We start from the raw sequence: 15,287 nt of genomic DNA, 5'->3' as shown, positions 1-15,287 counted from the left end.
AGAGTGTAGATAAAATATTCTGCCCTCCAATCTTTTGGTGCATGCCTCTAGCCAACTCCACAGAGAAGCTAATTGGTAAGTTAGTCCAGGAGATCTAATCTATAGAAGTCAGCCCCTCCAGAATAGGACAGAGAAGGGGAAGGATGGTTCTGGGGGTCATGTGGGGACAATGGATGAAAGCCTGTGCAGAAGGAAGTTAACTGATGCTTGGTATGCTTCTCATATGAATGTGGAGACTCTACAGCCAGGCAGGCCTCATGTGTGGACTCTTGTCTGCATTTGCTAGCTTTAGTCCCTTGGACACCTTGCCTGGCACTGTAAGCCTGTGTCCTCATCAGGAAAGTGGTTAGTAATACCTTTCTCATAAAGACTTCAGCCAAGAGAGAATAAACAAACATGCCTGACTCAAAGCCTGTTCTCCATAAAGGCTTATGATCATGGCTACCAGAAGTATCATAGCCAGATTCAGAAAAGCTCTATTAGATTTGTGCTCTGTAGTGATAAACACTGGCAAGATTGCCATGATACAGTGTTATATTTTGCCATAGGGACTTAAGGAAAAACAGTCATAGCATCCAGAATGTGTTATTCCTGGTCCTAGCACTTTGTGTAATTAATACCCATCAATTTATGGCAGTCAAGTAGCAGGGAAAAGAAGAACGGAAACAACAAAATGGAATTAAATAGCTAATTAACATCTCTATTCTGTTTATAATGCCAGTGCAAACCTTGAGGATTGAAAAGACCACATCTAAAGAGCCATTCGATTTTGAGCAGTGGGTTGAAAAAGGTGTGTATGTTGCCAGTACTGTTTTGAGTATGAGTGAGTAAATGCCTGGCCTCTGACTCTATGCTATCAGTTCAAATGCATTTTGGTAAATAAATGTGATTTAATGATTCTTTAACACAGATAAAGCAAAAAAAACCCCACATATTTTGTAGTCTTCTTCATGTGCTGTTTATATAACAATTAACATTTTCAAAAATAGGGATGAAACTGGGCAGTGGTGGTGCTCACCTTTAATCCCAGCACTCAGGAGGCTGTCTGTGAGTTCGAGGTCAGCCTGGTCTACAAAGCGAGCTCCAGGATGGCCAGAGCTACAAAGAGAACCCCTGTCTTGAAAAACTAAAAACTTTAAAAAAAAAATAGAGATATAGAGATGACACATTTAAGACTTTTGTGAGCTAATGGCTTATGTATGACAAACAAATGTTGATTTTGTACCTTTTTTCCTGATTAATGGTACTGTTTAATTATCAGCTAAGCCAGGCATGATGGCACATGTCCTCAGTCCCAGGATTCAGAAAGCAGAGGCAGGGAGATCTCTGAGTTTGAGGCCAGCTTGATCTACATAGATCTTTCTAAGCTACCCAGCATGACATATTGAGTCCCAGTTTAAAAAAAAAATTCTTTTCGATAAACATAACCAACTAAATTGCTATCCATTTAAGCACAAACATACAGAATAACTTCATGTGTTTATCTCCTTCTCTTAGAAAATATTGTCAAAACAGTAGAATAAAAACATATAAAACTAAAGCGAGAAAAGAAAACAAACCAGGCAAATGTAGATCAATAGATGTTATTGCCAGAGCGATAGCAGTAACTTCTAGAACACAGCAGATTAGGTTGTAACCTAGTTCCTTCCGAGGAAAATATCAAGAAGTAAGCTAATTTATTACATGGATCTCCAGGAAGGCCTAGAGTTTGAGAGTAGTGATGTGGAAAGTATAAATGAGACTAGTTCATAACTGGTTCATAACTGGTTTCTTACTTTAGCAGTCTGCTTGCTGTTCATGTAGTTAGACCAGGGCATGGGTATTGGTTAAAGAAACCTAGATTTATACTTACCACAATATAAACTTAACTTACAGATAAATAAGAAAAAGAGTATAAACATAAAATTCCAGACAAAAACAACCTAAATTTTTTAAAAAAGAATTATTTATTTAATGTGTATGGATATTTTGTCTGCGTGGATATCTATGCACCACATCCACGTCTGGTGCCCACAGAGGCTAGAAGGTAGGCGTCAAATCCTCTGAGACTGTAGTTAATAGGCAGTTGTGAACTGCTATGTGGGTTCTGGGAACTGAACCCCGGTCCTCTAGAGGAATATTTAGTACTCTTAACCACTGAGCCATCTCTTCAGCCCCCACCTTCATCCCCCCCTCCCCGCCACCTCCCACCCCACTTTTTATACATGTTTTTATTCTGTATGTAGCCTAGGCTGGTTTAGAACTTCTGCCTAAGGCTCCTGAGTGCTGGGATTCCGGGTATGTACCCGATACCAAGCTAGAAAGTGGAAACATTTACTGATTGGCAGCATAGCTAGAGGAGAAGGCACAGAGGAAAGCAGGGGATAATAGTTTTTCATTATCTAAGAAAAGCATTAGGATGGAGAGAAAAGGTCGCTGGGATCATACTTCCCAAAGTCTTCCCCTTTGGTCCTGGGTAGCTTTTGAAATTCTGTACATTATTTGGAACACATTAATGTCAAAAGGTATTATTATATTAATTAAATAGTTCACACTTCTGAATACTCAAAATAATTAACTCATGGCTAAGTAAATTATTCCAGTTGTATATTATTAGACTTAAGTGCCAGGAGAGATCATGTTACAGCCATTCTGCCTCACAGTGAAGTTTTCCTGCGGGAAAGATGGTTTCTTCCATAAAAGTCTGAAATTACTGTTAGGAGCTTGATCAGTAAAAGCAGGGGGAGAATCTCTGCATTTTATCAATTTCTTTCTTTATATTTACATATGAATTGTCTTTTGTTTATACTGACTAGAGTATTTTATAGCTCATTAGTTGTTTTAAAGTCAAATGTCTATATCAAATCAACCCCTAAGTAATGATAATTTCTTTCAATCTGACTTTAACTTATAGTTTGCCAAATAATCAGTTTTGCTGCTCACAAATTTCCATAGCTATCCTCATATCTTTGAGCCTTAATCTATTTTTATTAAATTTTGTGTTTTAGATTTGGTACATACAGAGGGGCAGCTTCAAAATGAAGAAATTATGGTAAGTGTATATACTTTTTAGAGATAAGATTATCTTTAGTGAGCCCAATTTAGATTTTAAACTTTCCTAGTATGAATTATTCATGATGAATATCCTCATGGTATTAGTAGCCTTTTGCCTTCTTAACCATTAGAGATTATTCTCAATAATATTATTAGCTAAATGTATTATTAATTAGGCTCTTTTTTAAAACCAATCTTGGAGAAAGTGGCTGTATGGAAAAACAGAATTGAATTCATTTATTTGTTTTATTTTGCTCAATAATTTATTTTTAAAGTATTTCTTTACTTTCTTTCATATGGTTCTGGGGGCCATTTAGAATAGGAGACTAAAAGTGTTGAGATGTCAAAGTTGGGTGTTAGTTACGCGTGAAAGGACAAGAGAGGTTTAGATAAGGGAACTGGAGCATAGGATCAGCAACAAATAAGCCAGAGACAGCTGAAGTGGAAATGAACCAATGTTTTCCGACAGCATTCCGTTGGACTCTCCTGTCAAGTGGAATGAATGCCCGCTGACGTCAGGAGTCTTTTGTCTCTGCTAGTTTGTCATGCCCTAGTTTTAAACAAACAGGAACTAGTAAACCACTCCAAGTGTGTTTAGGTGCCAGTGCTGGTGTTCAGCTGCTTTCTTCCAGAACATCTACCTGCAGGGTTGTAGCTTTTCATCCTGCCCAGAGCAGCTGTGAAATCAGCATTTCAAAGACTCCTCAGAGGGTGGGGAGAGCTCAGTCCTCTTGCAATACAAGTGTTAAGACTTGAGCTTGCTCTCCAGCACCCACAGAGATGTGGAACAAGGTGGCACCCACATGTAAACCCAGTGCTGGTGAGACAGGGACAGAGGGATCTTTGTGGCTCACTGACATATACATGCACACACAGAAAGTCCATGGCAGTGTTTGAATCCCACAGTTCACTTTTCTCCCACCTAAGTTCATCCAGTGACTGGAGAGGACAGTGGGATTCCCCCCTTCAAAAAAAAAAAAAAAAAAAAGATTAATTATGCTGAATTTTATGGCTCAGGTTAGGAAGCCTCTGCATTCTTTGGTATTTGTTGAGGACTCACTGGGGAGGGTTATGGAACGTTTGGAAAGTGGTGAGGTGGAATGGGCACTTTGTTATTGTCAGCAGATCAGCTCCATTCGGTGTTCTAGCTGCTGACCATAAACCCCAGATGGTACAGCAAAGACGTGTAGAAAACTTTATATCATCTTTTTAAACTTAATATTATATCCCAAGCTTTATAATTATGCTTTTAAGGTACTATTTACATATTTACATATATTTAAGATAGTTTATTTTTCTCTGTCATTACAAGTAATTCCTAGGGAACATTAGTACATGCTCTGAACATTATGACCTTCAACTTTTTATTTTTAATTTTCTAGGATTAAATTTTATGGAATGAAATTGCTGGTCACAAGATATATATATCTCCAAATTGGTTTCCAGGGAAATTATATAAATGTGAGAGTATAGTCATGCTTCAGTATAGTATATTCCAAGTCATCACTAACCAACAGAAACCGCTTAGCACAAACAGTACTTTAGAAAGACACTTGTAAACAGTTGGTCAGCAGTGTACATTTGTAATGTATAGTCCAGTCCTCCCACTGTGTATCATAAAAGCAGGAGTGATAGATACCATGCTGACTCACTCCCGGACAACTGCTAGACGGAGCTGACTTGTCTTACATTTTGTTACATGTTAGAAAGCTCTCTTCATCAAGGCCTTTCTTCTGCCAGCTGCCTGTTAACAGATTGCTAGGATTGCTAGAAACATCCATATTGATTTTTTTTCCCCTTACAGGCACGAGATGGCTACGCCACTTTCTTGAGATTCATTATTGTTTCAGCCTTCGACCATTTTGCATCTGTTCATAGCATTTCTGCAGAGGGACTAACAGTCTCAAATATTTCTTAGTAATTACAACAAAATGCTCTGAACTACTCTAAAAATATATTTATAGAAACACAAAGTTATCTTTGATATGTTTGCTATTAAAGAGATTTGTATCACTCTGTTTCCATGTTTATTCATATTTTCTTCAGTATTTTTGGCAAATTCTGGTTACATGAATCAGCACTGTTGGCGGCAATGAGGAAATTTTGACTTCAGAATGCTTCATTAAATTTATAATTCATTGTGCCTCTATAGCACCTACTATAAGAGCTTCTCAGCTCTCTGTGCACTAAGTTTCTAAATTATTAAGTGATTGTTGCAAAAGCTGAGAGAGCAGTGTAAGCAGTAAACAGTGTGGGGGTATAGAAGAGGGAGAGTATGCAGGGAAGGTGTGACTAGGTCCCAGGACCCAGCCAAGACTGAAGGGAAGGTGTGACCACAGTCCTGGGACCCTGCCAGACTGAAGGGAAGGTGTGGCTAAGTCCCAGGACCCAGCCAGACTGAAGGGAAGGTGTGACCACAGTCCCAGGACCCAGCCACACTAAAATCAAGCTTTGTGGGCTTTTGGGTTTTTTTTTTATTTGTTTTGTTATTGTTGTGTTTTTGTTTTTTGATAGTTTGTCTTGATTTTGATGAATTTTTTTTACTTATTTATGATTTGAAAAGATGTCAAAGAAATTTAAAAACATCTTTATTTTCCCAAAACAGTCATTATTGGCATTAAGTCCTGATATTTTTATGAAACAAGGAACCTTGTGGATAGACTGATCAAGACTTCTGACTATGTCTTATTATTGTTTTATTTTACTTAAATAACAAATTTAGCAAAAAACTAAATTATAAAACAATTACAAAATACACCTTCTTCCCTCTGACTGACTGTCTCCTTGTGTCTCCCCTTCTAAGGACAGCAGTCATATTGAATTAAGGGTCTACCCTATTCAGTATGAGCTCATCCTAACTAGTCATAACTGCACTGAAGGACCCAAGTGAGGCCATATTCATAGCCTCTAGTTATTATGATTTTATTGTGTCATTTGGGGAGATGAAGTTCAACCCACTACATAGTGTATTTGTCATGGTTATTTTATTTATCAGCTGACTGGGCCATGGTGACTAGAGGTTTGTCAATATTATTCTGGGTGCTTCTGTGAAGGTGTTCACTTTTAATAAACTAAGCATGTAAATTGGTAGGTTTTGGTAAAGTGGATTGCACTCCGTAAAGTGCTAGGCCTTGCTTAGATGTCTGGAAGTCTTAACAGGATAAAGACTTCTTCCCCAACAAAAACTCAAGCTGCGGCTTTGGCTTCTCCCTGAGTCTTCCTCTTGCCAGCCTTCCCTAGCTTCCTAGCAAGTCGGCGCTTACTGGCTTCTTTGGGCTAAGTGATGTATGTATAAGCTAGCTTCTGCTTAGTTACAGACAAGCCCAAAATGTCCTGGAGAAAGCAACAGCTTCACCCATCAGTCCTGGTAGGTTTTTTTTCCCAGTTTGCACCTTATTGGCTGATTTCTTTGGTCAGCTGGCAACTTAGTCTAGGTAGCAAAGGTTTGCTGGATCTAGGTGACTTCAGCTGGGATAGTGCTCAGCCCCGGAAGTTCCTTCAGTGATCTACCCTCAGCCTCTTCAGTTTTCTAAAAAGTAGCAAGAGGGCGAGGCGAGCCCAAATGCAGGCATGCTTACGTCTGCCCTCATTCCCGATCTTGTCACAGGGCAAAGACCAGTACCACAATAAAACTGTCTACCCAAGGGCATGTGTATAGCGAGGTGTGCATGGGGGCTAGTAATGCTGCTGCTGCAATCCATTATACCGAGTTTCTCCTGGAGTAGTGTAGAGCAGCCTGTGAGATACTCTGGCCAAAATGACAGAGTTTGAGTCATCTAATTGTGCTCTAGAATTAACTTCTGTCTTCAGTAAATTCACAGGGTAGCTGAAGAAAGGTAAATAGACAGACGGCCATTAATGCAGCTAACTGAAATGTCCTGGTCTGACTTCCTAGCCTTCTTTGGGTAGTGCCATGTGACCAGTTCAGGCCAATGAGATGAAGAGTAATATAGTTAAAGACTAAGCACTTAATTGCCTTGGTGGGAACCTTTAAGGCTCTTCTCTGTTGCTCCTCTGGCCAGCAATGTTTTGTAGCAAATCCAGCTTGGGTCTGGGATTGAGGCCAGTGGTTTCCAGATAGCAAAGCGTAACCTGAATCGACTGTGTAGGAATGGGAAGGCATTCTGTGCTTGGGAGCTTCTGGAGCTGCCTGTCCTTACAGTCTGCCCTTACCTATCCCAAGCCAAACACAAGTGACCTGGCTTTGTCTGTGTCGTGGGAAATGTTAAAGAAGGGTTTCCACCCTAGGTTCCAAGACGCAAGAGCTCCCTCAGCCATGGTCCTGTATGGGTCTTGTTCTGGAGGCATCTTGAACAAAACAACTGGGAAAAGATAATTTAGAGATAAATCGGGATATTTGCTTGTGGAATGGGTATTGTATTTCTTTCTAGATACCCTAGATGGAGCTTATGTTTAAAAAGCCTGTTGATCCAAGCATAGTGACATTAGCCTTGAATCCCAGCACTCTGAAGGCAGAAGCAGGTGGATCTGAGTTGGAGACCAACCTTTTCTACATAGTGAGTTCCAATACAGCCAGGGCTATGTAGAGAGAGCCTGTCTCAAAATACAAAAATTAAATTATAAAAAGCTGTTCAGGTATTTCAAAAATTATTCATGGAACTATGTGTGGGTAAAAAAATAAAGTAATAGCTAGGATTTATTTTTCTTTTTTTTATTAAAAAAAATTCCTGGGGCTGGAGAGATGGCTCAGTGGTTAAGAGCACTGTCTGCTCTTCCAGAGGTCCTGAGTTCAATTCCCAGCAACCACATGGTGGCTCCAAACCATCTGTAAAGAGACCTGGCGCCCTCCTCTGGTGTGTGGAGGCAGAAAGTTGTATACATAATAAATAAATCTTTAAAAAAAAAAAAAATTCCTGCCTCATCCCAGCCTTCCATTTCCCTCCCCCTCCCCCCACTCCTCTCCCCCTTCCTCTCCAGTCCGAAGAGCAGTCAGGGTTCCCTGCCCTGTGGAAAGTCCAGGGTCTTCTCCCCTCCATCCAGGTCTTGGAAGGTGAGCATTCAAACAGGCTAGGCTCCCACAAAGCCAGAACATGAAGTAGGAACAAAACCCCATGCCATTGTCCTTGGCTTCTCATCAGCCCTCATTGTCTGCCATGTTCAGAGAGTCCGGTTTTATCCCATGCTTTTTCAGTCACAGTCCAGTTGGCCTTGGTGAGCTCCCAATAGATCAGCCCCACTGTCTCGGTGGATGGGTGCACCTCTCGTGGTCCTGACTTCCATGTTCATGTTCTCCCTCCTTCTGCTCCTCATTGGGACTTTGGGAGCTTGCTAGGATTTAATTTTAAACACAGAAGCAGGGATATTTACTGTTCTGTGGCTTGAGCACACCAGGCAAGTGCTTTACTATTGAGCTACACTACAGCCTAATTAGATTTTTAGTAATGTTTTTGAAAATAATTGAAGCAAGTATATCCGTGAATTATTGAATGTGGGTGTTAGATATATGGGGGTTCTATATGGAAGCCTACCTTTATATATTCTTAAGATTGTTGAGGATGAAAGTAAAAATAATGCCCCAGAAAACCTTTATTGTATTTTAGCAGCCTGAACATATATTTTTGAAAGAATGTGATGAGAACCCCTGAGTATAGGGCTCCAAGGGAGGAATACCTCAGAAGACATCTTGTGCTTATGTTAGGTGTACGGTGGGCTATTTTGTTTGCAGGGAGAAGTCAGGACCCAGCCTCAAGCTGTTAGGCAAGTGTTCTTTCACAGAGCTACCTCCTCAGCCCAGGGTTTTAAGGCTCTTAGGATTTCTGATGAATTGCTTGCAATAATCTGCGACACCAACTTGGTGCTGAAAAGTAAGGTTTGAGAGTGAGCAAAGGAAGTCAGAAAGACACGTGAGCAGCCATGTTGTTCTCAAAGATGGGAAGGTGAGTACTGGCTCATACATCCCACCTGGGGCAGTGTGAATGGAGACGTCTGGTGAGGGAAAGAACCTGTGCAGCTTTCAAGTATTTTCCTGTAACATGGAGCCAAGAGGTTTTTGAAAATATGACCTAGAGCAATTGCTTTCATGTTCAGTAGCAGAAATGCTGAGGGTTTACGTTTCGCCAAGTTCCTAAACTGAAAAGTTGCCTTACCTCCAGATGTTGTGGGAGCTGCGGGCTGTGTTACTGCTGCCCCGGCTCCTGGCCGCCTGGCTAGCTTATGCCCCGAAATAATTACACGGAAACTGTATTCTTTTAAACACTGCTTGGTCCATTAGTTCCAGCCTCTTATTGGCTAGCTCTTACATATTGATCTAACCATTTCTAATAATCTGTGTAGCCCACGAGCTGGCTTACCAGGAAAGATCTTTTTTTTTTTTTTTTTTGATTTTTCGAGACAGGGTTTCTCCGTAGCTTTTGGTTCCTGTCCTGGAACTAGCTCTTGTAGCCCAGGCTGGCCTCGAACTCACAGAGATCCGCCTGCCTCTGCCTCCCTAGTGCTGGGATTAAAGGCATGCGCCACCACCGGCTCACCAGGAAAGATCTTAACCTGCGTCTGTCTGGAGTGGGAGAAACATGGCGACTCCTGACTCAGCTTCTTTCTCCCAGCATTCTGTTCTGTTTACAATGCCTACCTAATTTTCTACCTATCAGGGCCAAGCAGTTTATTTTTTAACCAATGACCTTCCTCCATCATCCAGAATGTTGGCCTTATAGGGTGAAGCTACCATGCCTCGTTTATGGGATGTTAGGTATCAGATACAGGGTTTCCTTCATGCTGAGAGATACTACCAATTAAGCTCCAATCCCAGGCCCGAGTTTTTAATATAGTTAGCTAACAGTGTATACTGTTTTTATTTCCAGTTCATCTTAGTGGTTGCCTTTTTGTGTGTCCCCTGCCTAAGTTCATTCCCTAAAGGAAGGTAGTGAAACAGAAGGAACTGTTAGGGTTCTGAGTTCCTTGGGCGGTTAGCAAGGGAATAGAAACAAAACAATCCTTGGATGTCACGAGGGTTGACAATGAAGAAGCAGAGCAGGAATGGAGGGCAAACAAAAACAAGTGCAGGAGGCCTGGGTTTCCCATTACCCCTGCTAAGGGCCCAGAGAGAGAACCTCAAGCTTGAAGGGTGGGTCCTGAAGAAAGAAGATGTGTTTGCTCCCAAAGGGGGAGGTGAGGGTTGAATCAAAGAAAGGGCTTCTCCTTTCTTCAGACAGCAGCTTTGAAGACTGCAGACCCTTGGTAACTGTAGGCAGCATATGGAAAGATGTCTTCCGTGGAACTCCTAGTTTACCTGCCCCATTGCCTGGCAGGTGGAATGATGTTGTTCACAAAGGGAAACAAGGCAGGACGCAGGCGCATTTGCTTCAGGATCAAAAGAGTTGACCAACTGTAAGAGGAGAAGGCATAGCTATATTTTGTTCAGTCTCCTATCCAAGTTTTGGAAGCTTTTTCTACTACCACCAGGGCTGCTCTGGGTACTTCTTTTGAAGCTTCTGGCCCTCAAAGTGGCACTTCTTCAGCCGATGAGCCTCTTTGTGCACAAACTTCATTTTCTCCAGAACCAGGCTAGACCACACTGAGCTGAGGGAACCCAGGGGCCTGGAATGCTGGGATTGACCAAAGTGGCTTCCATTCAGACCAGTCTTTGCGTGCACCATCCCAACACTCAGGTGGAGGATAATCTCTTGGGCATTTCTGGGTAAGATGACTCGTATCTGTTAGGGCAGTCTCAGGAGCAGGGAGCCCCAAGCAGCCAGCACTCACAGAAGCTGACACACGAGTTGACGCCTGGGCAGAGAACCGGCAGCATCCACGGAGGCAGCGCGTCTGCATTGTTGCTCCTGGAGCAGCAGCGTCAGCATCGTCTCTGGAAACTTGGAGAGGCAGGTCCCTCAGTCCACCCCCAAGTCTACTGAACCTCACATCCTGGAAATGAGGCTCAAGCATCTGCACTTTATCAAGCCTCCTGGTAGTTTTAGTACGTGCCCACATGTGAGAACCACTGTGCTGGGGGGCGGATGACTGGGAACTGTAAAACAGGCCAAGTCCTGGGAAAATGAAGAACGTGTGTTGCAAGAGAGATTACACACAGAATCCTCAGACTCGTGATCCCCTGGCAGAGTAGCAAGAACTCTGGGCACCTGCCACTTCCTCTGACACATGCATTCCACTGGGATAGGCCTTGGTAGAGTTGCTGGACTTCAATATAAAAGGATGTATGGCTTTCCAGGCAGAATAAGTGATGCGAGTGCCAAGAGAGAAGTAAGTTAAGCTGCTCCAAGATGCCTCCTCTATGACTGCAGCCAGAAGATCATCTAGCAATGTCCACAAATCTCAGGCAGAGATTGGAGCGTGAGATTCCTCAGCCTAGCCATGACAGTTTCTGCTTAAAGATGACATCTGGGCTTTGTGAGTCTGTGCAATTTCAGGGCATACGGTCCGTGTGGCCTCCTTGGCAAACTACTGGTAGATCCAGTGAACTAATCTCCTGGGGGATCCTAATCTTGGAATCTTTTCTAAAATAGCTAATGATATTTGCTAAAATCACATGTACGTAGAGGAGAAGGAATGTGGTCATGTGTCATTAGCCCAGGTTATCCTAAAACTCACTATCCAGCCTAGGCTGGTCTTGACAAAATCTTCCTGTCTTGGACCCTTTAGTGCTGGGGTTACAAGAGTGTGCTACCGTTCCTGGGTTGGATGTACTATTTTAATAAACCTTTTAAAGTTAATGGCTGTATTTATCCGAAATAAAATACCCTGTTCCCTGTAATGGGTTGGACCTAACTTGGGAAGATGAACAGCTCTGATGTTGCAGAGCTTTGGTTTCCGCAGCCTCTTGCCTTGAAGACACTGCTTCATCAAACATCAGTTCCTGTCAAACATCAGTGTAGGCTCAGAATCCTTACATAAAGCCAAGCACTCAAAGGGCACCACCCTCACAGACAAGCAGATGATGATGCAGGAGCCCTCCTTCAAAGACAGACCCATACCGTGAGTGTAGCTCAATGGGAGAGCACTTGTCCAGCATTCAGAGGTCTAGACTTGATCCCATTTAACAAACCAGAAAAAGTACTGGAAGGAAGGAAGCATATACTTAGTAATGTGTCAAAATACAATTCGGGAATGCAGCTGTATGAGAAAAGGCCAAGAAAACAAGAGTCTTGTGACCTCGGCGTCTTCAAAAACGCGGACTCGTTCTTGGAATGTGTTTCATGCTCCTCCCAGGTGTAGAGGACAGGACTGGGTTGACTTCAGCTCTTGCTCTTCACGTTTCTATGGAAACACATGTTTTTGCCACATGTGGCATGTCCCTGTGCTTGAACCCCTTTCTCAAACGACTCTTCTTAGCCTTCAGAGTATACCTTGTCTGATGCTCTGAATCAAGTTGGCTTTTGTATGAGACTTTACTCCGCCTCAGTTTTAGGCCCACTCTCCCAGGTTCATGCTGCTAACTAACCAGAGTGGTAACCAGTAATGAATTTTGTCCTTTAGGTCAGTGGTTCTGAGAGCTAAATCTTACTAAATGGGTCATTAGTACTGAACTCATGATGGTAGGCAAGCAAAATGGGTTTATTCTTGGAATCTAGATCTAGCAAGTTCACATACATAAGCACACGTGCGTGAGCACACGCACGCGTGCGTGCGCACACGCACACGCACACACACCACCACCACCACCACCACCACAGCCACCACCGCACTACATCAATCAGATAGAATCAAGCTCAAGCATTGCAGTCACCTGTCCCTGCTTCTCTCTTTGGTGCGGTTCTAGCCTCCTGAAATGCCACTGTGGTTTGCTTTCCTGTTGTAATAAACTCCCTGACCAAATGCAACATGGAGAAGAAAGAGGTTTTCCCTCTTACACTCCAGGTTGCAGTCCATCACTGAGGATAGTCATAGCAGGAGCTCCAGACAGGAACCTGGAATCAGAGACCATGGACCAATGTTGCTTACTGGCACCCTGTCTCCACTACCCCTTCCACTCTTTCCTACTCAGTTAGCTTTACATATACACATATATATATATACACACACATACATATATGTATACACATACATATATATACACATATATGAATATATAATACATGTGTGTATATGTTGAGGACTGTGGACCCCCAGACCCTGAATTTCCTGTGACCCCCCCTGCCTGCTGGGGTAAACAACTTGTTTTCCTATGCTTGCAGCTGCTCTGACTAAACAACTTGTTTTCCTGTGTTTAGCACGAGACCCTCAAGAGTTTCTGATGACAGGGGAGTGGTTTCTGGTGGACTTGCAGCTGGTGAAGAAAGTGACTGCTTTTTGTCCTTGTCCAAAGAGTCTGCCTGAGGCTAAAGTGAAGAGAGTTGGATTAATGAATTAATGAACTCTCAAGACAGCCTAGTGTAGACTCTGTCATGTGGTTACTAGTGTTCATGCCTATGAAGATTTATAATGAAATTGAGCAAGCTGAGCCGGGAATAAGGAAGCACCAAGAAGTGTAATGGAGCCAAATTCCCTGTTCAGGGAGATAAACAAACTAAGAAATGAAATAAAGGGAGTGGTGACTTCAGGGCAAGAACCCGACCAGATAGGTTTTCAACTTGTAAAAAGGAATTAAAGAAAAGCTTAAAGCTGGGTGGTGGCAGCATATGCATTTAATCCTAGAATTTGAGAGGCAGAGGCGGGCAGATCTGTGAGTTCAAGACCAGCCTGGTCTAGAAATTCAGTTTCAGCACAGTCAAGCTTAGGCAGTGAAGGTGGAAAATAGAAAACTGGTGAAGATGTAGTTGGATGAAGGGACATGTTCCAGCCCCAGCAAGCAGCAGAACTTGGCAGCTCAGCCATGTGGTTCTGGCTTTAGAGCCAAGGATAGAAGAAAGGCATTATGGATGCCCACCGCTACTAAGGAAAGCTGCTAAGGCCAGGCATGTGTCAGGGGTGTAACTGAATGGAGGCTTAGAGAGGCCATTGTGCAAAGCTAAGAAGTTGAAGCCTGAACTACCTTGGAGACTCAAGATGTTAGAGATGCCAAGAGTCGTTGGATACTTGATGAGGAGAGCTTCTAACAGGGAGTGGAACCAGCTCAAGAGAAAGAAGCATGTTACAGTCAACAAAACTGAAAGGAGTTGGAAATCTGAAGAGAGTTTTAACATGACACATGGAGATGCAGGTTTGGAGTTTTCCTGGATGGTTTTTAGTCTTGCTTTTGGTCCCATATTTCCTTGCTATGCTCCCTTCCCTATGTTTTGGAATGGTAATATATATCCTGTGTCATCATATGCTGGAAGTTTGTGATCTGCTTTTGATTTTAATTTTATAGGTGGATACAGTTATGAGATTGCCATGAGTCTCAGGAATAACTTTGAAACAAGCTTGAGACTGTTAAAGACTATGGGGACTTTTGAGGTTGGACTGAATGTATTTTTGCATTACGATATGACTACAAGCATTTGGAGACCAGGGAATGCAATGTGGTGCTTTGAAAGAAAATGGCTTCCATAAGGAGTGGCACTATTAGGAGGTATAGCCTTGTTGGAGTAGGTGAGGCCTTGTTGGAGGAAGTGTGTCACTGGAGGCGGGCCTTGAGGTTTCATATATGCTCAAACTACATCCGGTGTGGCACATAGTTCACTTCTGTTGATCAAGATGAAGAACTATCAGCTCCTCCAGCACCATGTCTGCCTGCATGCTTCCATGCTTCTCAGCATGATGATAATGGGTTAAACCTCTGAAACTGTAAGCCAGGCACAGTGAAATGTTTTCCTTTATAAAAGTTGCCATGGTCATGGTGTCTCTTCACAGCAGTAGAAACCCTAACTAAGACAGGGGATACAAGAACTTGAGAATACATCTAAAGGTGCCTACGGTAACTAGTCATTAGTAACTGATTTGGAGGGCTTTATTGGCTTTGTTTGAGACAGAGTCTTATGTAACCCAGGCTGGCCTCAGTTTATCCTTCTGCTTCATCCTTCAAGTGGCATGCACCACACACCAGCACTATTACTTTTTAAGAAATAATTTATTTTAGAGTGGCACAGGTCTATAATCCTTACTTGGGAGGAAGACAGGAGGATCAGGACTTTGCAAATAGCCATGGCGACCCTAGAGTTTGAGGCTTGTATGAGTGTTTGCTTGCATGTATGTGTACCAAGTGTACCATGTGTGTGTGTCTGGTACCCAAGGAAGCCAGAAGAGAGCATCACTACCAATATAACTGGAGTTATATATGCCAGTAAGTTACCATAGGGTGCTAGAAACTGAATTCATAGTCTCTGCAAGAACAGCAAAGATTGATTCTTAACCACTGATCC

General features: G+C 42.5%; 1 protein-coding gene across 6 annotated transcripts in view; it reads left to right on the top strand.

Annotated features, from left to right (window-relative positions):
• The window catches only part of Ift25 (intraflagellar transport 25), a 28,667-nt gene extending 23,621 nt beyond the window's left edge, over positions 1-5,046 (top strand). For all 6 annotated transcript variants that reach the window (XM_050136185.1, XM_050136184.1, XM_050136182.1 and 3 more), the window contains 3 exons: positions 722-790; positions 2,988-3,031; positions 4,838-5,046. In XM_050136185.1, coding sequence (XP_049992142.1) covers positions 722-790; positions 2,988-3,031; positions 4,838-4,951 — 227 coding nt within the window. In that variant the 3' untranslated portion in view covers positions 4,952-5,046. The remainder of the gene's footprint in view (positions 1-721; positions 791-2,987; positions 3,032-4,837) is intronic.
• The last annotated feature ends 10,241 nt before the right edge of the window (positions 5,047-15,287 follow it).

The sequence above is a fragment of the Alexandromys fortis genome, unplaced genomic scaffold (assembly GCF_014885135.2).
Source record: "Alexandromys fortis isolate MF-2015 unplaced genomic scaffold, M_Fortis_MF-2015_v1.1 scaffold_13, whole genome shotgun sequence".
Classification (NCBI taxonomy): Eukaryota; Metazoa; Chordata; class Mammalia; order Rodentia; family Cricetidae; genus Alexandromys; species Alexandromys fortis.
The sequence above is the reverse complement of the archived record's forward strand: the minus strand, read 5'-3'. Positions and strand labels throughout refer to the sequence as shown.